The sequence below is a fragment of the Phytophthora infestans genome, genomic scaffold (assembly GCF_000142945.1).
Source record: "Phytophthora infestans T30-4 supercont1.1 genomic scaffold, whole genome shotgun sequence".
Classification (NCBI taxonomy): Eukaryota; Oomycota; class Peronosporomycetes; order Peronosporales; family Peronosporaceae; genus Phytophthora; species Phytophthora infestans.
This window is the reverse complement of record NW_003303758.1, coordinates 2,861,666-2,883,056: the sequence shown is the minus strand read 5'-3', so window position 1 is coordinate 2,883,056 and position 21,391 is coordinate 2,861,666. Positions and strand designations below refer to the sequence as shown.

Genomic DNA, 21,391 nt, shown 5'->3' with positions numbered 1-21,391 from the left:
CAGTTGGGGCTGAGTTGGTCACAGATGGTTCTGAGCTGGGGGATTTTGATTCCGAGTTGGGAACCGGCACCGCCGAGTTGGAGACCGAAGCTACTGGTTTTGATTACACTAGTAATGATGCTTTAACGGAGCCAAATGCGTTTCCTTCTCATCCGTTTGAAGCGTATTTCGCGAAGAATTGGGACAAATGTCGGGGCCAGTGGTGCGCTTACGAGCGCCAAAATGCAGTGACTATGGGAAACAACACGAACAACAGAATTGAGGCCTCGTGGAAACAGCTCAAGGACCTGGTTAACTCTTTCATGACTGTTGACAAATGTATCGCGTCAATCATGTGTTACCAGGAGATTGAAGAACGGAAATTTATCAAGTCTGCATTCAAGTTAAGCATGGTACATAATTCTAAGTACGATCGTGAAATGCAGTTTCTCTCGCAGCTAGTCAGTGAGCACGTTTGCGAGCTTATCTACGAGCAGTACACCTACGCTATGACCAGAGCCAGGTACAAGTTCGCTGAGCCCGTCCCCGGTGTCATTCTCATACAACATGTTTCTGATGATGAGGATGCGCTTGATGAACCAAATGCTGAATATTCGGTGATGAAGAGAGACTGGACCTGCTCGTGTTTGTACATGAGTTCGCGACTCTTGCCTTGCCGCCACGTTTTCTATCTACGCAAGGCGTTGAATTTCGAGAACATCATACCTACACAACTGTTGAATCCCAGGTGGCTTCTGTCATTCCTCCGTTCGAAACCAAACGTTTTGTTCCCCGTGGAGCCACTTAAGGTGTCCCGTGTTGCTCAGAAGAAAAACCCGGTGTGGGATTCGAATAGAGAGTTTCGAGAGGCTAATGCGATCGCGTCATCAATCAGTGATTATCTTAGTGGGCTCGGGATGCAGAATTACAAGGAGGCGATGGAGGCACTCCGTGGTGTCGCTTCGTTGTTTAAGCATGGAAATTATTCTGCAATTTCCAGTGTTGCAGCACGCCACGAAACCTTGTCTACTGGAGGCCACCCACAGGTAGATCATCCGTCTAATCAATCAAACAGGGGGCCTACTCAACGAGCCCAAACGGCGGCTACTTCTGTGGATGCGGGGTCTCATGTGGAGGTTGAAGTCATTTCTGAGGTGTCTACGGCGTATCCTTTACGCCGTAGACCGGGGACTATGGTGGGCAGTCATTTGGGCACCGAACCACAACCAGTGACTGAGTTGGGCACAGAGACCCGCGTGGACAACGAGGTGGGCACCGAACCCCAACCAGTGACTGAGTTGGGCACCGAGACCCGCGTGGGCACGCAAAGGAGACCGGATCTTGAGTTACCAAGCGCTGCTGGATCTGATCATCTAAGTATACGTACCGGATCACCAGTTATTGGTGGACACCAACGCCCCATCGACATCGATGATGACAACGCCGAGTTCGAGCTTCAAAGTCCGCCAAAGTCAAAGGGGCGCCCCAAGCAAAAACCGAAAGCTGTCAAGGCCAAACGGAATCTAATAACGACGCTGGTACAGGAAGACATGGAGGTGACCAGTAAAAAGATGAATCTCGGAACACTTGATGAAATCCTTGTCGGAGATGCGAGCTACGTGTCTACTGCTGACAAAGTCATGCAGTTCAAGCTCTTCACATTTTTTATAAAGGTAAAGCCCCTATTGCTCACGCGATTTCTCAGCTACCTGCAAGCAAGCCCCTGATAAGGCCGAATGAAATAGTGCGAATCTTTAAGAAGGACCTTATCGGAAAAGGCACTTCCAAAGTGACGGCGTACCAGTTTAAGCACCCTGGGGTTCGTGAGATGGAACTTGCGTTAGAAATCGTGGGCGTTGGAGTTTTTGAAAATGCTACCGTGGCAATAATGAGAAAGTGGCATCGAGCTGCTACTACAATCAAGAAGATTCAGTCCGCGCTAATCTGGCTTGCAAAGATTGAGTTTTCTCGCTTGGACGGCACTGATTTCGCAGTGAACAAAGACCCCGATATTCCAGGAAAGTTGAAAGCACTTCCGGTATTATCTACTGAGGTATGATTGCTCGCTTATTTATGTAGTTGCGATGGAGATACAGAGCTAACATTTTGTTGTGGTGTGTAGTCTAAGATTTTAGACTTGACAGCGAGGAACTGGATTAGCGACGAGATGATGCAACTGGTCGTGGACAAGTTGTTTTCCTCAGATCACAGTATTGTCATGTTTGACTCAGCCACGCTTGGCGTTGTGGTGGATGGATCAGTATCTACCAGCTCCGCGACTATTCAAGCGAAGCTGTCAAGCTTATCCAACGAGAAGGTTTTTATCCCAGTGAATTGTGCACACAACCATTTGTGCTCCATTATGCTGAACCTGGCTGATAAGCAAGCCTACATCTACGATAGCAGCGCATCGTCGTATCTTGTTAGTGTTCGGTCCGTGGCTCAGAAGATAATAGCGCTTCTTCCGGGGTCTATTGGACATGGCATTCGTGTGCGCAATTTCGGATCGGGACTAGGAGTCCAGACAGACAACTACAACTGCGGTATTTACGTTCTTATTGCGTTCGAAAACTTTTGTGGTGCCGATCAAGTCGGGCTTCTCGACAAGAAGACGTTGCAGTGCATGAGATACCGCTACCTGCGCTTATGTTTCTAGTTGTAGCAAGATCTACCGGATTCGAAGATGTAGCGAACAATCTCAATGTAGCTCTTCTTTATATGCTCGCCAGCTCTGTGTTGTTACGTCTGGAAGATAGCGATTTTCTTGCTAATTTTTGCTGTGGTTGGACATGCTAGCTAAATACAGTACAACAACGACATGAGAGTCTTGCGCTGGGCCCTCCGCAGAAACTGCCTCGGCGCGCATCTCAAGTGGTCTGGCTCTCTTACTTAAAAACTCTATATCCGGAGATGTGTATACAACGCGAGGCTAGCTCTTTTAGTTGGTTACCATTCGTGTCGAATTTGGGTGCGAGATGGTCATCTCTTGGTTGCAATAAGGTCGGTTGGGCATCGTTTGGTCGCAAATGTCTCGTCTCATATTTTCCAGTTGGGTGCAGCAACGAGTGCCTTTTATATACGTACTATTCTAAAGGAATTAAAATACAGAACTTCTTTCCACAGTGCGAAAATCCGACCCGTCTGTTTCTGGCTAAATCAGTTCATTTTGAACACCGACTCCGAAGCGAACCGGAGGTCAATGACTGTTGGGTAAGAGCCTGCCAATGGGCCCCAAGGACCTTTTCGCAAGTGTCGAGTCGACAATGTTGAAGGTACGATAATTTGACTTGGTTACACTATTGGGACCAATCACATCGAGTGAAGGCGCGTGTCTTTTCAGGTTATTGTGTATTGTGCATGTAGAATCCAGCTAAAACCTCCTTTGAATTTATTTCTCACTTTTACTTCTACCTTCTGCCGAGCAAGTGCCCAACCAACAGGATTTGAGCCCAATGGTCAAAAACTCAGATGCAGACGCTGCTACGGAGGCAGTCCTGCCTCCCCCGCCGCCCACGAAAGGGGCGAAGAGCAGAAGGTCACGCAGATCGCTGGAGCGCTCGCAGCTCTCATCACCAAGCTCACAGCCAAAGTGCCGAAGTAACAGCTCAACAGACGCCGCAGCAGCAACAACCGGCTGCGCAGAACCAAGCACATCGGCCTTCGCTGCTGCACCTCAACGAGAGAGTGCCACCTGCCAAGGATGCCAAGATCTTCATGCGAAACTTCGACGGCAGCGAGGTCTACATGGGACTTGGTAGCGGCTTCGAGCAGTGGGCGCTGCTGTTCATTGAGCAGATCAAGATGGCGGAGCAGGCGTGTGGCTACGCCTGGCCTGAGCGCTACAAGGTGATCAGGTTCGGCCAGCATCTACGTGGTAAAACGGAGCTCTTCTCCAAGCAGCACATCATGCGCTGGTGGGCCACGCAGCCGATGCTCTGATTTGTGGTGGAGCAGATGCACTTGTCGCTCAAGCGGGTGCTCTCGAGGCAGCAAGGAATGAAGCTCTTCGGCGCGAAAAAGGACCCGTCGCGATCGTGGAATGAGCACTTCTCGTACTTGAATGCTCTCATGATGGCAACAAACGCGTCACCAACGCTAGTGCTGGAGAGCATCGTCAAGTACGCTGACCCGGACTTGAGGCACGCCTTGGTGGTTAAGTTTGACATCACGCGGCCGGATCCTCTCCAACAAGCGAGCGAACTGGCCGTTTGATGACCGATGAGGATCGAGCGCCAAAGAACCTTGGTAAGGAAGTCGTGAACGCAGTGGCTGAGTCCCAAGAAGAAACGTGGCGATGCCAGAACTGCAAGAAAGTTGGACACCTGAAGAAGAACTGCCTGGATCGTTCCGCTGGGAGCAGCAAGAACCAGCCAGTAAAGGTCGCACTTGCTGCCGTTCAAGTCCGTGGACGCTACGAGCTGAACTCTGGACAGCGGCGTCAGCCGACATCTTGCCAATGATTCTGCGCTACTGGCTAACGTAGTGCAGTGCTCTGGTGAGGACACATGCATGTTACCGGATGATCGAACGATGGACGTAGCCAAGAAAGGATCGGTGGATTTTCGAGCTATTGTCGACGGAGTCGCGGCTGAGGTGGAGCTCAGTGAAGTCTACTACGTGCCGAAACTCGCGCGGAATCTGATTTCTTATGGACGGCTGATAGCGAAGGGATGCTCTCTCACCAAGCGCAACGGAAAGTTGGCGTTGATGAAAATCAACGAAGTGGTATTCTTTGTCGACGTGAATCACCACGTGCCTGTGGCTTAACTTGAATCGGTAGATACAAACAATGCGGAGATGGACCAACGTGGTGGACACGAGTACAGACACAGCCTCGCCGGTCGTCGCCACGGACACGATGATGGGCTTCCATGCATGTCTCGGTCACTTGGCATTGGACACCATTGGACGTATGGCAAATGACCCCGCATCCGGTATCAAGATATCGAATCGTGACCGCAAGCCTTGTATGGTTTGTGCTGAGGGTAAACAGACTCGAGCGAGCACAGCCGACTAAAGATACCGGAGATCACGCCGATCAATAAAGTCGAAGGAGTCATCGGCAGTGACCTCAAGGGTCCCATGACGCCACTTAACCGCCAATGTAACCGCTACATGGTTAACTTCGTGGACCACAAGTCGAACTACTGCAACGTGTTCATGGCAAAGAAGAAGAACCTGGGTGCAAAAAAGTTCGAGGACTTTCTTGTCAAGTTCGAAAAACGGCTCGACGTTCGTGTGCATGTTCTTCGCACGGACGGTGGAGGAGAGTACCGAAGCGTGGATCGCTTCTGCAAAGAAAACGGAGAGGCTCGTCAGGTGTCAGAAGTCGAGAATCAAGCTGCAAACGGTAAGGAGGAGCGGGTGCATCGCACGGCTCTCAACCTGGCTCAGTGCATGGTGTTCGGTGCAGGATTACCGCTGAGCTTCTGGGGTGACGCGGCTTAATACGCGACGTACGTGCTGAATCGGAGCTCGTCACGCCCTAACGAGGCTCGTAAGTCGCCGCTCGAAGTGCTGACTGGCGAAGTACCAAACCTTCGCGACATTGTCATGCTTGAATCAAAGGGCTCCGTGTTTCGTGACCCTGGAAACCGCGCCATGAAGAAGAGAACGTGTGAGGGCGTCGTCGTCGGCAAGGACGAATCGACCAAGGGGTACAAGATGTATCTGCCTTCGGAGAACAAGGTGATCGTCACGAGGCATGTGCAGGACATCCGCGCGTTGGATGAGAACTCAGATGTGAAGACACCGACTGCTCTAGCTCCCACGACGACGACACCACCGGCACCACGCTCCACAATACGAAGATTCCGTCGCTCACGCCGCAAGTCGCGCCGCCGTGCTGAAGCTGATGGAGACGTGGAGGTTGACGAGTCGAGGCTGAACACTGAGCCTGTAACTTTGACCGTATCCGAAATTGAGGATGTTAATTTTTACACTGATGACCCGGAACCGAAGAGCTACAGGCAGGCGCGGAGAGCGCGCCTTGGGCTGCAGCTGATAAGGAAGAGCTTGAAGCTCTACAGGCGAATAGCACGTGAAAGCTGGCCAAGTTCGAGCCCGGCAGCGTTCGCTTGCATACCAAGCGGGTGTATAAGAAGAAGCGAAGAGGCACGGGTTTGATCGAGCGGTACAAGACTCGACAGTTGCCTGTGGCAACGAGCAAAAGCTCGGCGCTAACTTTTTTCTCGTGTTTGCTGCTGTAATTTCCTGACTGGTGTCAAGTTCATCTTCGTCATTGCGATCATATGGAAGGTGCCTGTCAGACATGGCGACGTTCCAAACGCGTATGTGAAGGCGAAAACGGAGGAGGGTATATAAATTGTGCTGCTCGTCCCCGACGGACTCGTTATCACGGAGGAAGAGCTAAAACCTCTCGGAGCTGAGAGCGTGGATGAAGTTGGTCTACTTCTTGGTCAGAGCCTTTACGGTCTAACACAACCAGGACGCCTTTGATATGAGCACCTTCATGGCGAACTGGTCAAGCTTGGGTTCATCCAGTGCATTACGGACGCTAGTCTGTACTTCAAGACTGTCAGCAACGGAATGGTGGTCGTCGGAACGTACGTGGATGACCTGCTGGTTACTGGCACGGACGAGAACAGGGTTTCCCAGTTCTTTGTTGACATGTCCGTCCTGGAGCTCAAGGATCTCGGTGCTGCCAGCCATTTTACTTGGAACGCGTGCAGTACGACGAGCTCAGTGGTTACAGGTTTGACCAAGAGGCCGCAATCGTCGAGATGCTCACCAAGTTTGGATTGGACAAAGCAAATTCGGTGCGATCGCCGATTGGAGGAGAAGACGCGGCAGAGTCAGATTTGGCAGAACTACTTCCACACGCGGCTAAGGATATCGCGTCAGCAGGGCCGACGGTGACAAATTTCCAGTCACAGGTGGGGAGTTGCTGTGGATTGCGAGATGCACGCGTCCAGACATTATGCTCGCTGTACACTGTGCAACGCGACGGACTCATGCACCAACGATGGCGGATTGGAAGCTGGATAAACGCATCGCCAGGTACCAGAGTGGCACCCGATCGCACAAGATGGATATGTCTGGCGACGACAATGCTAAAAGGCTACCACTACGATTGCGCTCGTATACGGACGCCGACTTTGCTGCCGACAAGAGCGACCGCAAGTCTGTGAGCGCGGCAATCATCCAAGTAAACGGAATGACGGTGTCATGGCAGTGCAAGAAGCAGAGTTTCGTGGCACTATCGACGACCGAGGCGGAGTACATCGCTGCGGAGGTGGGTGCTCAAGAGCTACTCGGGATGATGGAGCTATTGGGTGAGCTGGATATCGCCACCGAGCTACATCTGGCCATGCTGATGGATAACCAAGCGGCTATCGTGCAAGTGCAGAGCAAAACGAGCTCGGCCAAGGCGAAGCACGTGGACGTCAAGCTTAAGTTTATTCAAGATGGCGTCGTGGTGCCAGAGTATGTGGCTAGCGCGGAAATGCTTGCCGACCTGCTGACGAAGGTGCTGCCGGCGCCACGGGTGAAGGAGCTACGAGAGAAGATCGGACTCGTCGACATCGAGTACTTCAGGAACCTCGATGCTCTGGGGAGGAGTATTGGACATTGATGTAAGAGCCAGCCAAAATGGCAGGCGACCGAAAGCCAGACCCCCAAGGGCCTTTACGAAAGTTTCGAGTCGACAATGTTGAAGGTACGATAATTTGACTTGGTTACACTATTGGGACCAATCAGATCGAGTGTAGGCGCGTGTCTTTTCAGGCTATTGTGTATTGTGCATGTAGAATCCAACTAAAACCTCCTTTGAATTATTTTCTCACTTTTACTTCTACCTTCTGCTGAGCCCCAGCTAAGCCGATCAGCAGCGATATCTACTGAGATAAGATGTTCATTCTCGTTTAAGTACGAATCGCACAGATTTTCGCCGAACTGTTCAACAATTAAAAAAAATGTTGGAGTGTGGTGAGGCTCATAGCGTCGCTACTAAATTCGGAGAGCACGCGCCTCGCCACTGATGAAAGTCCAGAATTGCCGCGGCGATCGGCAGTGCCAGCGGCGCTGGCTCTACAAAAAAACAATTCTCAGCTCGGTGGGGCATTTGTACGGTTTGCCCCATCGAAAAAGCCCTGCCATGTGGCGTGATCATCTCTGGCAAATGCATCCATCCACTCACTGGCAGTGCTACTGACACTGCATCCAGATTAATTCCATGGCGGCTAAACGACTTAAGATAACTCCTCGCTGGCATAAAACTGTCTGTACTGTTAATATATTATAACACCTTCACCATGGCGACAGGCCGATTCACCTTGTGGCTGCGTCATATTGGAAATAATAATTAACTCGGCGCAGACGAGCGCTCGCCACCGTGTGGAGCAGGGCGAAAATCCATCCCCTACAACGACGCTTTCGCAACCCCAAAGCAGCCTGCTTTCCACGAAGATTGCAGCTTGTAATCTAGCATTCGGCAATGCGCTTTTAAATACCAATAAACACCTGCCCGGTACTGTAGTAGTCGCACAGCGGAGCCATCACGAGCGGATCTGGTCGCGTCTGGTGCCGAACTTTGGGCTTTTCGTTGTAAGTCGAGCGTGTATTGGTTGAAATTGTGAGGTGTAGGGTAAAATCGTTGTCTGATTGTGTTGCACCAAGGGTAGGTTTTTGCCTATCCCTGCTGGCTTACTGCTCGAGTCAAATCGTAGCGCGTCCCCAGTGCGGCGTTGAGCTTCCCTTCACGTTAGAACGAACGTGCTCTCTGTGTGCCTTCGCGAGTGACTTGCGGACGTCGACAGGTAGGCTCTGAATCCCCTTGCGCCGGGTCCTTAAACGCGCCAACCTCCGTCTCCTGACGCCGACCAGGACGTTCTGAGGGACCTGCCCCACCTTCGTCGACAGCCATGGAAGTCGGTGCCCCCGTGTGGGTCTTCGACCGTGAATTGTGGCACGAGGCGGTCGTTGCCGCTCCCGTAGACGCGTCTTCGGGTCTCGTGGAATGCGCTATCGAACCAGAGCCTAATGACGAGCATCTTGTGACCCCCGAGGGAGACGACGTCGTCCCCGACGCGCAGGACTTCCAGACGCCGCGTAAACGTCGTAATTCGCGACGTAACTCGATGCGACGGACAGTTTCCATTCAAACAGAGCTCGTACTACCGCGTAACCAGGGAGAACACTACCACACCGTACAGGACTTGACCAAACTCGTACATCTACACGAACCCGCGATTCTACAGGTGCTGAGACGACGGTTCTTCCATGGAGAGATTTACACCAGTACAGGTCAAATTTTGGTGGCCATGAACCCGTTCAGACGTCTGTCATTATACTCGGACGACATCAAGGACCAGTACTATGATCTAGGTGGGAATGCGCAGGCTGACAAGAGTACTATAGCTCCGCACGTGTACTCCGTCGCAGATCAAGCATTCCGGACCATGTTGGTGCCACGATCAGGCGACAAGAAGACGGATCAGACTATCCTTGTGAGCGGTGAGAGCGGTGCCGGGAAGACGGAGACCACCAAGCTCATCATGAACTACTTGGCCTACGTCTCCACTAAGCGCACGCGTCGTTCGATTCGAGCGAGCAATTGCGACCAGACGACTATTCACGACCGGGTGCTGGAGTCCAACCCCATTCTGGAGGCATTTGGCAATGCTCGGACCACGAGAAATAACAATTCCAGTCGCTTCGGTAAGTTCATCAAGCTGGGCTTCACCTCTTCAGGCGAGATGCTGGGCGCTTCGATCTCCACGTACCTTTTGGAACGCGTGCGTCTCGTGTCACAGGGCAAAGGGGAACGCAACTACCATGTTTTCTACGAAATGTGTCGCGGTAGTTCTGCGTCGGAACGTGAGGAACTGGTACTATTGGACCTACCTGAATACGCGTATTTAAATCAATCCGAGTGCTACGAACGTCTGGACGGTGTGGTTGATGCCGAGTCGTACCAGGTGACGCGACGAGCCATGTCTAGTATTGGCATGAGCTCTGACGAACAGCTCAACGTGATGAAGATCGTCTCTGCGGTGCTGCACTTGGGTAACTTGTGCTTTACGACAGCTACACGCAACGGTGGCAAGGATGACGCCTCTGTGGTGGATATGGACGAATGTGGTGCGAACATCCGCGCCATTTGCTCGCTTCTTGGCGTGGAGGAGGACGTGCTATGCAGTACTCTGTGCACGAAGAAAATTAAGGCAGGTGCAGAGTTCATTACGACTCGTCTGCCTGTCGCACAGGCGCTCTCGACGCGAGACTCAGTTGTTAAGACCCTGTACTCGAATCTATTTAACTGGCTCGTGGACCGCATTAACCGGAGTATCGAGTACAAGGAAGAAGCTGGAGGCAGTCAGTTCATCGGTGTGGTTGATATCTTCGGCTTTGAGATTTTTGAGCAGAACCGTCTGGAGCAGTTGTGTATCAACTATGCGAACGAGAAGCTCCAACAATTGTTCGGCAGGTTCGTGTTCCGTATGGAGCAGGATCAGTACGTAGCGGAAGAAATTCCCTGGAAGTTCGTCGACTATCCGAACAACGACGTCTGTGTGGCTCTTGTAGAGAAGCGACATACCGGTATCTTCTCTCTGTTGGACGAGCAATGTCTGATCCCTCGCGGTAACGACGAGAAGCTGGCGAACAAGTACTACGAACTACTAGCAGGCAAGCACGAGAGCTTCTCAGTGACCAAACTGCAGCGAGCCAAGGGCCAGTTTGTGATTCATCACTATGCTGGCAACGTGTGCTACATGACGGATGGCTTTTGTGACAAGAACAAAGACCACATGCACACTGAGGCTGTGGATCTCCTGCGTACGTCCAAGTTCTCGTTTGTGCGTGCATGCTTCGAGAACAGTGTCAATGCTGCTGGTAACTCGAGTCCACGAAATGGTCGGACGGAGTCTCGTGGCAGTGATGGCACTCGTCGTCGATCTGGCGGCATCATGTCGTCTACAGTCGTGGCGCAATTCAAGAGTCAGCTCAGCTCGCTTCTGGAAGTGTTGAATGCAACGGAGCCTCACTTTATTCGCTGCATCAAACCCAACGACCAAGCCAGCGCTTCTCAGTTCGAACGAAAACGTCTCCTGGAACAGCTGCGCTGCAGTGGTGTACTGGAAGCCGTCAAGATCTCTCGGAGTGGCTACCCTGTGCGTTTTCCTCATGAAGTATTTATCAAAACGTACAGCTGCATCTTGTCCCAGGTACCAAGTGCCCAAGGACAAGTGGAGAAAGAAGTGGCGCTGCAGATGGTGGACAAGTTGGCTACAAAGCTTCAAGTGGTGACGGGTGCCAAGCACCCTCCGTTCCAAGTGGGCAAGACGAAGGTTTTCTGCGTTCTTGAAGCTCATCAAGCGCTGGAAGCTGCTCGATCAAAGGCTCTGTACAAATCTGTGATCACCTTGCAGCGATACTGTCTCGGGTACACGATGCGTGCGCGCTATCAACGTAGGCGTCGATCGAGTGTTCGCATCCAAGCGATGTGGCGCTCGTGGTATTGCTGGCATCGATATCAACGCATTGTTCGTCGTCAACGCGCCGCTGTGAAGTTACAGAGCACAACTCGAGGATTCCTGGCGAGGAAGCAACTCAAGCGCATTCATGCAGTCACTGTGATCCAATCTTTCGTGCGTGGATGGCTGGTTCGACGCGAGTATTCTGCCAACACATTGAGCTTCGAACATGACGTGTCTTACGTGGGATCTCTGGATGAACGTAGCACCACGGCAAGCTCGATTTCACTCGCCGAGTCGATTTCTAAGGACCGGAAGAACACGACGATCTCGTTCCAGAGCTCCGTGTCCACGAGTGACTACTCAGATACGGACGGGAGTATCAGTATCAGAAGCAGCTCTCGCATCTCGAGGAAGAAGATGATCGAAGAGTACGAGCCGCCCACACAGATCCAGAACGAGTACGAGATCGTCTGGGAGTGCGGACTGTTGGGTCTGTACTTCGAAAGTGACCCTATCTCCAGTTTGCCTATTGTGCGTCGAGTCCACGAGAGTTTGAGTAACTGCGCCGACATCTTTGAAGTCTCGCGCGGTGACGTTCTGCTTGCCGTGGGAAAGGTGAAGGTGAAAAAGGGAGACATCCGTCGCATTTTGACTCTTCTTCAAGAAGTCCAGAAGCCTGTGCGTCTTCATTTCCTCCGCAATCCGACCGAGTCATTCCGACTTCGATCAGGATCTCTAGAACTTCTGGGAGAAGAGGATTACGAAGTATTGTGGAAAGAAGGAGTACCTCTCGGTCTTGGCTTCCGTCCGGACCCAAGCACTGGATACCCGTGCGTGTTGCAGTCTCAAGGCAACCAGCTTTTACCTGGCATGTTCAACGTGCGAGCGGGCGATCATCTGGTCTTCATTAACGAGTTTTCGACACAAGGTGTGCGCTTCCAGAAGGTCATTGACATCTTGGAAAGTGGCCCTCGACCAGCCGTGCTGCGCTTCCGTCACACGGACCTTGTGGAAGACCCACAACATCAACTTGACCAGACGATGTCTCTGGACAGCTCGGTCCTGTCGAACCCGCAAGACGATTCTCACTCCATGGGGATGTCACGCATGACGCGTCCGTCCCGTGTGAGTATGAACCCAAAGAATGATCACTCACTGTACTACATCACGTGGAAAGAAGAGGACGGTCCGTTGGGTATCGTCGTCAAGCAGGAAAGCACGAGCTATTACCCTCGTGTGATCAACGTCAAGAGCGAGGGAGCTGTGACGAGAGAGTCGCAGAAGAACCGCGTGGAGATCGGCGACGTTCTGCTGAGTATCAACAACAACAACATCAGCAAAATGGGCTTTGGGGCAGCCATGAAGCTGCTACAGAAAGGTCCCAAGCCGCTTCTTCTTATGTTCCAGCGTCCGCGAACGTCTCTGTCAATGACGACTAGGAGCTGCAACCTGTAGTCCTCGTCCGCCGTGTTAAGTAAAACAAGTTTTGGGCCACATGCACAGCAAAGGTCTGCAGACGAGGATGCAGTTTGGTTAGAAGCTTCTGTGAGATCTTCACCCCGTACGGACCTGTTGGGGAATTTTTTTTTCATTGCGTTCATCGTCAGCATTGGCCGCCTTGAAATATTTTGAATATTGGTTTTGTTATAAAGAAAAGTCAAGCTTTCATGTTACGATCTTTTCATCATTTTTACGAAAGAAGAGTGTGTGTACAGTGAGAGTGCTGGTTGTTGCTCTTTGAGTGCAAAATGGACGTTGCTCTTGCAGAGCAAAATGGAATTGAATTGATCGTTAGCTATCCGAAAAACTGTTTTACAAAATGAGAATGCAAACTAAATTGTCGAATCCCTTTACTCCTTCTTTTCCTGCCGGAGGTGTGCAAGGATGACGTCGATATCATCGGAGTGGTCCGTGACAAAGTAGCGGCCCTCGCGTTCCACCACCTCGCCCTTCTCGTTGAAGAAAATGAGCGTGGGCACCGTCTTGACGCCAAACTTCTCGCATAGCTCGAGCTTAAGGTCACGGCGAGCGTAAAGCAGCGCAATCCACGGCATCTCCTCGTAGTACTCAGTGAACTTGGCCTCTTCCTTGTCCGAAGAAACGAAAACGATCTCGAAATCTTCGTGGCCAGCTCCCTTGATGTCGTTGTAGACCACGTCCAGTAGCGGCGTGAACTTTCGGCACGGCGGGCAGTAGTGGCCGCTGAAGTACAGTCCGACGACTTTCTTGCCGGCCAGCGCCTGTGACGTAGGCACCACCTCGCCGCTCTTGAGCATCAGCTCGTTCTGTAGCAGAGCCTCCATTGTTATATGTGGATGTCGTGAGCACTGTGGCGTCGATGTGGGAATGAGACTCTTTGCGGGTTTTCGGAAGAGAGAAAATAAAAAATTGGCGGGACCTAACACAATTGGATAAAATTGGTATGACAAAGACTGGAAATGATATGGGATTGGGTGATACTTCTGATAGATCTGGATGAGAGGTTTGATTGGTTGAAACGTGATTGCAAATCAAACGGCCGATGACGCGATATGGCTACATTTGATATCCGAGGCCAGAATTCGTTTATGATAGCAAGTTGCAAGCCTTCACTTACTTCGCTACAACTGCTTCCTACACGCTACTCATTAATCATTAAAAAGTGGACGTCGCTGCGTCTTGAGCTCGATCTCGCTGTCTGTTGCTGCATCTGATCTCCTCCTTCCTCTTCATCTCTCTCCACTCAATTCCTCCATCTGTAGCCTCGCACACGGTTCCGTTGCCATGTATTAGCGGCAGGCTGCACTGAAGAACCCCCACACTACTTTAGCAGTAGTAGAATCCGCCAAACGGGCGTCCAAACAGGCAGCTCCCGCCGTAGATGGAGCGGCCCCAACGGTTCCAATAGCCGAGCGGGTAGCGCCAGCCGTAGCGGAATCGACCAAAGTGCGGGAACGAGTAGCGCCAGCGGTACGTGATTCCACCCGTTGGGATGAAGCCGCCTCCACCCATAAACTGCTCCAATTGCTCCTTGGTCGACGCCACAGGCTCCTTGTCACCGAGAAGCGTCACTCCAGGCGGCAGTTGCTCCGTGGGGGCATCCTCCGTGGCCGGAGCTGCAGGGACATCATCGGCGTGGGCGACGCTCAGCATAGCGACCAGCACCACCAATAGAAGGACGGCGAAACGCTTGATCATGGCGACTAGAGCTTTCGAGGCTGGTTGGTCTTCGTTGAAGTCTTCACAGCTGAGCAAATAGCGGAATGGCAGTCACGGATTCAAAGTTGCGGGCACTAGTAGCTTTCCTTCAAGAACTTGCGTCAGCATTTTCGACGATTCAGTTGGGGAAAAGTCTGCTCTTGGTCCATAGCAATTTCCTGGGACCTGCCGAGGAAAGAGAACTGTTGCCAGCGCGCTGCTGAATAATACTGGCGTGCCGCTATACCTCGTCGCAGACAATTGTTGAGAATTTCTTTTTGATAATTCCGTGCTACAACCTCCCAAGTTATGCCATGCCTCACACAACACACAGTAGCGGAGCGATAAATGAACCAAATCGATGAATTCCAGCCTCGCTCAAACGCGCTCGGGTGGATATCCGATGCGCTCTCGAGCCTAATGCTCCTCCTCCGCTGCGTGGTACAGTGTACATGTTGCTGGTAGCTAGCAGGCTATTTTTTTTTTAATGTCGAGCGCTTGATACAGTATGCGTTTTCAGCAAACTCCTTTCGCAGGTGTGATCTTGGCTGGTGCTAAGTGCAGACTTCAAATCTGTAGGCCATTCGCTTGGCAGGAGTTCAATTCTCCCTCGCTTGCGCCTTTTATCCTAAAACATCTACGACTTGTAAGAGGGCAGTTACAAAAATGCAAGTGGCAAATGAAGTCAAAGTCAAGAGGCCACAGGCAACAGCTATGTCACGTTGACATTGCAAACCAGAGGTTTCCGCGGCCAAAGTGCAGCACTGCGCGCTTCTTCAATGATGAGAGTTCGTGTAATCAAAAACGGCATCCAAGCCTCTTGCTTAAGCCGTTTCCTTGGCGGGCTGCCATTGGCCAGCCACCACGTCAGGCGCCCTCCACCGACTTTCCTGGGCATCAAACGGACGGCTGCGCAGTTCTCAATAGATTCGCGAGCGATTAGCAAGATCCCTCCTCGCGATTCCCCGCCAAGTATGTCGCGCCAGCTCCAGCCCGAGCAGTTGCTGACGCCCGTACCGTCCGACATTGCAGTTAGCGACGCTATCGCGCCGTTGCCCATCACGGAAATTGCCCAAGCCGCCGGAATTGTAAGCTAGTCTTCAAGATACTTTTAGCCACAGCGGGGACTGGAGCTCGTTAGTAACAGAGACCTTGTGCGTTGCTATTGCTGTTATTTGCTTGCTGTAGTTACCCATAGAGGTGGTGCCGTATGGCTCGACCAAGGCAAAGATCTCTCTGGACGTGCGTGACCGCCTCAAGGAACAGCCCAATGGGAACTATGTCGTAGTCACAGGTATCACCCCCACGCCCCTAGGTGAAGGCAAGAGCACTACCACGATCGGGTACGTTGAGAGTCTTGAACTGCAAAGAGTTAGCAAGAATTAATAATGTTTATATTCAGACTGTGCCAAGCTCTGGGTGCCCACCTCAACAAGAAGGCATTCGCTTGCATCCGTCAACCCTCTCAGGGTCCGACGTTCGGAGTCAAGGGTGGTGCTGCCGGTGGAGGCTACGCACAGGTCATCCCTATGGACGAGTTCAACCTGTACGTGTCATTTTTTTATTGTCGCAGTGGAGCTACAGCTCTGACAATCGCTTGTGGACTGCAGCCACCTGACGGGAGATATCCACGCTATCACAGCTGCCAACAACTTGGTAAGCTCCAATAACTTGACTGTATCGTGACAATATAACGAACTAATTTGGTGTCTTGTGTAGTTGGCTGCTGCTATTGACACTCGCATGTTCCATGAGAACGCACAGAGTGACAAAGCGCTGTTCCGTCGTCTGTGTCCGACAGCTAAGGACGGCTCCCGAAAGTTCTCTCCAGTCATGCTCAAGCGTCTTCAGAAACTGGGCATCACCAAAGTGTCGCCCGACGATCTAACAGACGAGGAAATCCACAAGTTCGCGCGTCTAGACATCGACCCCGACACGATCACGTGGCAACGTGTGTTGGATACATGCGACCGATTCCTCCGTCAAGTTGTTGTGGGTGCCGGACCCGCCGAGAAGGGTCAGACACGCACAACTGGCTTTGATATCACCGTAGCTAGCGAGATCATGGCCATCTTGGCGCTTACGACGACTCTGGCAGACATGCGTGAGCGTCTGGGACGCATTGTCATCGGCATGAGTCGCAGTGGTGAGCCAGTGACAGCTGACGATCTCGGTGTTGGTGGCGCTCTGGCTGTGCTTATGAAAGATGCCATTCTCCCCACTCTCATGCAGACCGTGGAAGGAACCCCCGTCTTCGTGCACGCTGGACCGTTCGCTAATATCGCTCACGGCAACTCGTCTATTATCGCGGACCAGATTGCACTGAAATTGGCAGGTGAAGATGGCTTCGTGGTCACCGAGTGTGGCTTTGGTGCCGATATCGGCATGGAAAAGTTCTTCAACATCAAGTGTCGTACCAGTGGCCTGACCCCGCAGTGTGTGGTGCTTGTCTCCACTATACGCGCACTCAAGATGCACGGTGGTGGCCCCAATGTGGTCGCCGGCCAACCGGTAAGTTTCTGAGTACTTTTGACAAGATGCGTAGATTACTTACAATACTTTTTTTGTAGCTGCACCCGGTATATGTCGACGAGAACTTGGACATGTTGGAGAATGGTTGCGCTAATATGCAACACCATATTCGCAACGCTCTGAAGTTCGGTGTGGCTGTCGTTGTGGCTGTGAATGTGTTCGCCACGGACTCGCCTCGTGAAGTGGAGCTTGTGAAGCAGAAGGCTCTGGAGGCTGGAGCCACTGCTGCGGTGGAGAGCACGCACTGGTCTGAAGGTGGCAAGGGAGCCAAGAACTTGGGACGCGCTGTTGTGTCTTCATGCGAGAAGATGCGTGCGCAGGGCAGTCCGTTCAAGTTCCTGTACCCATTGGAGTTCAGCATCCCCGAGAAGTTCGAAGTCATCTGCAGTACGTTTGATGGTTCAATAGCTGGAATTTTAGAGATCGTAGCTGACTTTGGTGGTGATTTTTGTGATTTGCAGAGGAGATTTACGGTGCTAACGGCGTCGAGTTTAGCGAGGAAGCCAAGAAGAAACTGGCAGTCTACTCGCAGCGAGGTTACGGCAAGTTGCCTGTGTGTTGTGCTAAGACTCACCTGAGTTTGAGCACGGACCCGAAGGCGAAGGGTGTGCCCACGGGTTTCTCTGTCACTGTGCGTGACATCCGCGCGTCTGTAGGGGCTGGCTTCGTCTACCTGCTGTGTGGTGACATGATGACAGTCCCCGCCCTCCCCACTCGTCCAGGCTTCTACGACGTCGACCTGGACACCGAGACTGGCAAAGTGATTGGTCTGTTCTAAGGAAAAGCGGACAGCGTCCGACGACGAGCAAAGGGCGGCTTGTCACGATTGCACGCCCCCCTTTCCTCTCGATAGGTACCTAGAGCCACCCTGGTAACTGCTCGTAGAACTCAATTCATACCACACCCTGTGCCTTTGCTGTTGTGTCCATGAAGTGTATATATTGTCTGGGACTCTGGTACCATGGAGTCCGGTCTAGCTCGTCTCTGTTGGAGCTGCTTCCTCGGGTTTCCCCTCTGAGCGATTGTTGAGGAAAGTTTGCCAGTGGTAAAACTGTTGGCCGTGCACTAACGTCATGAAATCCTCCCGCGCGATCATCTGGCGGAAGCGTTCATCGTCCAGCATATCCAGAAAGGCCAGACAGTGCGGGTACACAATGTACTTGGCGTACTGCGGTTGTTTCCAGTACTTGAGGTACTGTAGGTAGTTCATGAAGGCGGGGTTCTCGAAGTACCGATTGATGGCCAGAACTGAAGATGAGTGTTAGAGAATCAAGGTAGAGGAGGCGAAGGAGGAGAAAGACGTACAGTTGAGGTACGCAGGGCTGGCCAGGCACTGGATGAACTCCAGCTCCATCTGGAAGCGGATGTCATTCGATGGCACCTCCATCGTTGAAATCGAGTGCAAAATGATAATCGAACTTAATCGAATCAAGCTGGGGCAAATCGGACGTGTCAATGCCTAAAGTTTAGCTAAAACCCAGCCAATCAAATCGCACAAAAGTCTACCGGAAATACTCAGTGGTTTACGTGTACGATATCGATGTGGGCTCAGTGATTGCTGTCTTTTTTGGAAGACAGAAATCGTGTCGAGCAAGCAGCAATACAAGAACAAGAGATCAAGGTGACCAGCAAACGTTTGCATCTCCGTAAAAGCTTACGCTAGCGCGAACCCATGCTTCTATTGTGAGGACTAATTTTTACGACCTGGTTGATCTGTACTCCTCTATCTGCCGCGCTCTGCGCTTCGACCTGCGGCAAACGTGCAACTGAGAGTCTACCGCGGGAGCAGCGCGAATACGTGCAACGCCTCCTCCTATACTACACTGGACCAGATTAATTAGTCATTGTTATTGTGTTATGCTAAGTCTATGCTGCATAGGTACGACGGAATATACCAGCACATGCTACGCTTCCATTTTAACCGTGGAACTAAAGCTTCTGTCTCGCTGCTATTGATGTTACTGGCTCATATTTGCCTGGGGGCACGTCGACGACACGTTTACACTACAGCATTTTCATGACATGTTCAAGACCAATATTTAGTAAATCCCGGGTGAAAAACCAATCAACACTCGACAAAGCGGGAGCCACCCCGCTGGAACTTATAGCCAAGTGTATTGTATCGGGTAAATCGTAGAATGAGTCTCGAGTCTGATGGTAACCAGATCGAGCTCAATTATCAGCTCCTTTCTAAGGCGTCCCTCAGAAAGCTCGCTGGGAAAGTTATAAGAAAGATGATATGTAGTTGGCCTGGTTCCTAATATAAAACCCGGGTCGGACCTTACTAGCCCGACTGGGAAAACACGCATACCCATCGCCTGAAGATGGCAAAGCTGCCAGGCGCCCTTGGGTCGTCTCCGTTGAACTATGAGGGAAACCAAGGTGAAATACCTAGGATTCACTACACAGCCCCCGAAGCTTGGTTTCCCCACTACCCCTCCGCTCGACTTGCGAAGGTTGTGGCGATATCACCCAGAGCGCATGACCAACGGCTGGCAAGCGTCTGACGCTTACAACCGGACTGGTTTCTTGAGGCGCTGACTGGGTGCTCGAGATCTCTGCTGACTGCGGACACGCGGAACTTGGCCCACGGTGGCTGTCATCATTGATCGAGTTCGACGACCTAGAGGAAGCTGAGGATCTTGGTCCTCGGCACCGATGTGCCCTTGTGTCCTCATCCAAAGTACGCTGAACTGTTTGCTGGACACTTCGAGGTTGTACCTCATCCGCGTCGTCGCTGTCACGCCGGACGGTTTCTCCATCGGGGTGACTTCGTTTCTTCCTGCCGCGAGGGCGGCCACGAGGCTTCTTGCCCTTCGCTGAATCAGGAGGTGTAGACGCCGTGCTGCCGTCCTCACGATCTATCTTCTTCCAGTGATCCGTGAGACGAGGGTCTTCAGCAGTGTCCACATATCTCTTCAATAAAATCTTGATGTCCTTATTCAAAACTTGCATTGGTTCGTAAGAGTCTTCGATCGACTGTAGGCCCTTCCAGCTTACTAAAATATCAAAGTCCTTCGTAGCATTATTCCACTTGTGGCCCTTCAGCTCCTTAACTGCTAAGATGATTCCTTGAGCAGCTACGTGTTCGAGTAGCTCATCCGTGACATTTAAGCTGTCGTCTGCGTACATCTTTAACCGTGAAGGGTGCACATCATGTTCTTCTCCTGTAATCAGGTGCTCTACACGAAAGGAGTGGGAATCGGCCCGAGTCACTCGATACGGTCCAACCCAATTCACTTGGAGTTTGTTTCCACGTTTCTCATCCGTTCGGGATCGCAAGACGTAATCTCCAACGTGAAAGTTTACGAGATTCTCTCCTCGTTCGCGCTTCTTGTTCAAAAGTCTTTGCTTCAGTCTTTTATCTTCAACCACCTCATGCATCTTCTGTAAGCTGCTTCTCAACCGATTTAGGTAGTCGTCTATCTGCTCGCTCTGTGGAATCTGCTGTAACTTGTTTTTCACTGGTAGATAAAATTCACAGAGGGGTGTAGGCCGTGGCAGTCCAGTGAACAGCTCAACTGGCGCTCGATTCCCAAGAGATGGGAGTGCTGTATGGTTCAAATTGGCTTGCACCACCGGAACCAAGTAGACCCAGTCTTTGTATCCAATTTTGTATGTTAAAATCATTGCTCTCACCACTTGTAGTACATCCCGGTTCACACGTTCAGCTGATCCGTTAACCCACGGACTATACGCAAGTGTGAATGACTGCTTCGACCGGAGACGGCGACTCAGCTCGGCGACAATCTCGTTCTTGAAATGGGTTCCACAATCAGACACCCACTCAGGAGGAACACCGAATCGTGAGTGCCAATCCAGTAAAGCTTCAACCACAACACTACTTTCGGCTGAGTCTGCAACAACCAATTCGCAGTAATGTGTGGCGTGATCCTTCATAACCAAAAGATATTTGCTGCCTCCAAAGCTTTCACCCATGTAAAGAAAGTCAAAATGAAGAACACCATTACGTGTACGACACTCAATCACCTCGCTCCACGGACGTGGGATAATCTTTCCCCCTCTTGAATGCAGACAAAGCAGACACTTCTTAACGAAATTTGCGACCACATCTGAGAGGTGCTCGATAGCGAAAAGCCGTCCCAGGTGTGCAATCATGGCTTGTTGGCCGCGGTGCCCTTGAGCGCCACAGTGCGCAATGATGCACAGCCGCTGAAGTAACTCTTTTTCTTCATATGGGATCCACAGCTTGTCCTCTAGGGTCACGAGACCATCATCATTTCGATTAGCGTGAACAGGAGCCG

At 51.6% G+C, this 21,391-nt stretch overlaps 6 protein-coding genes across 6 annotated transcripts; 2 read left to right on the top strand and 4 right to left on the bottom strand.

The window, feature by feature from the left end:
• Positions 1-7,933: 7,933 nt before the first annotated feature.
• Positions 7,934-8,496, bottom strand: PITG_00547 (uncharacterized protein; the record flags this gene model as incomplete). The annotated part of the gene is made up of 2 exons (XM_002909090.1): positions 7,934-8,028; positions 8,451-8,496. The coding sequence occupies 2 exons, from the start codon at positions 8,494-8,496 to the stop codon at positions 7,934-7,936; spliced, it is 141 nt and encodes a 46-aa protein (XP_002909136.1).
• Positions 8,497-8,861: 365 nt separating this feature from the next.
• Positions 8,862-13,090, top strand: PITG_00546 (myosin-like protein; the record flags this gene model as incomplete). Its single annotated transcript, XM_002909089.1, has 1 exon — positions 8,862-13,090. One exon carries the CDS (start codon positions 8,862-8,864, stop codon positions 12,870-12,872), a length of 4,011 nt encoding a protein of 1,336 aa, XP_002909135.1.
• Positions 13,091-13,154: 64 nt separating this feature from the next.
• PITG_00545 (nucleoredoxin, putative) lies at positions 13,155-13,754 on the bottom strand (the record flags this gene model as incomplete). Its single annotated transcript, XM_002909088.1, has 1 exon — positions 13,155-13,754. The coding sequence occupies one exon, from the start codon at positions 13,718-13,720 to the stop codon at positions 13,268-13,270; it is 453 nt and encodes a 150-aa protein (XP_002909134.1).
• Positions 13,755-14,222: 468 nt separating this feature from the next.
• Positions 14,223-14,594, bottom strand: PITG_00544 (uncharacterized protein; the record flags this gene model as incomplete). The annotated part of the gene is made up of 1 exon (XM_002909087.1): positions 14,223-14,594. One exon carries the CDS (start codon positions 14,592-14,594, stop codon positions 14,223-14,225), a length of 372 nt encoding a protein of 123 aa, XP_002909133.1.
• Positions 14,595-15,568: 974 nt separating this feature from the next.
• PITG_00543 (formate-tetrahydrofolate ligase) lies at positions 15,569-17,904 on the top strand (the record flags this gene model as incomplete). The annotated part of the gene is made up of 7 exons (XM_002909086.1): positions 15,569-15,682; positions 15,783-15,937; positions 15,997-16,140; positions 16,205-16,250; positions 16,314-17,105; positions 17,165-17,513; positions 17,588-17,904. 7 exons carry the CDS (start codon positions 15,569-15,571, stop codon positions 17,902-17,904), a joined length of 1,917 nt encoding a protein of 638 aa, XP_002909132.1.
• Positions 17,905-18,099: 195 nt separating this feature from the next.
• PITG_00542 (mediator of RNA polymerase II transcription subunit 31) lies at positions 18,100-18,513 on the bottom strand (the record flags this gene model as incomplete). The annotated part of the gene is made up of 2 exons (XM_002909085.1): positions 18,100-18,374; positions 18,432-18,513. The coding sequence occupies 2 exons, from the start codon at positions 18,511-18,513 to the stop codon at positions 18,100-18,102; spliced, it is 357 nt and encodes a 118-aa protein (XP_002909131.1).
• Between the last annotated feature and the right edge of the window lie 2,878 nt (positions 18,514-21,391).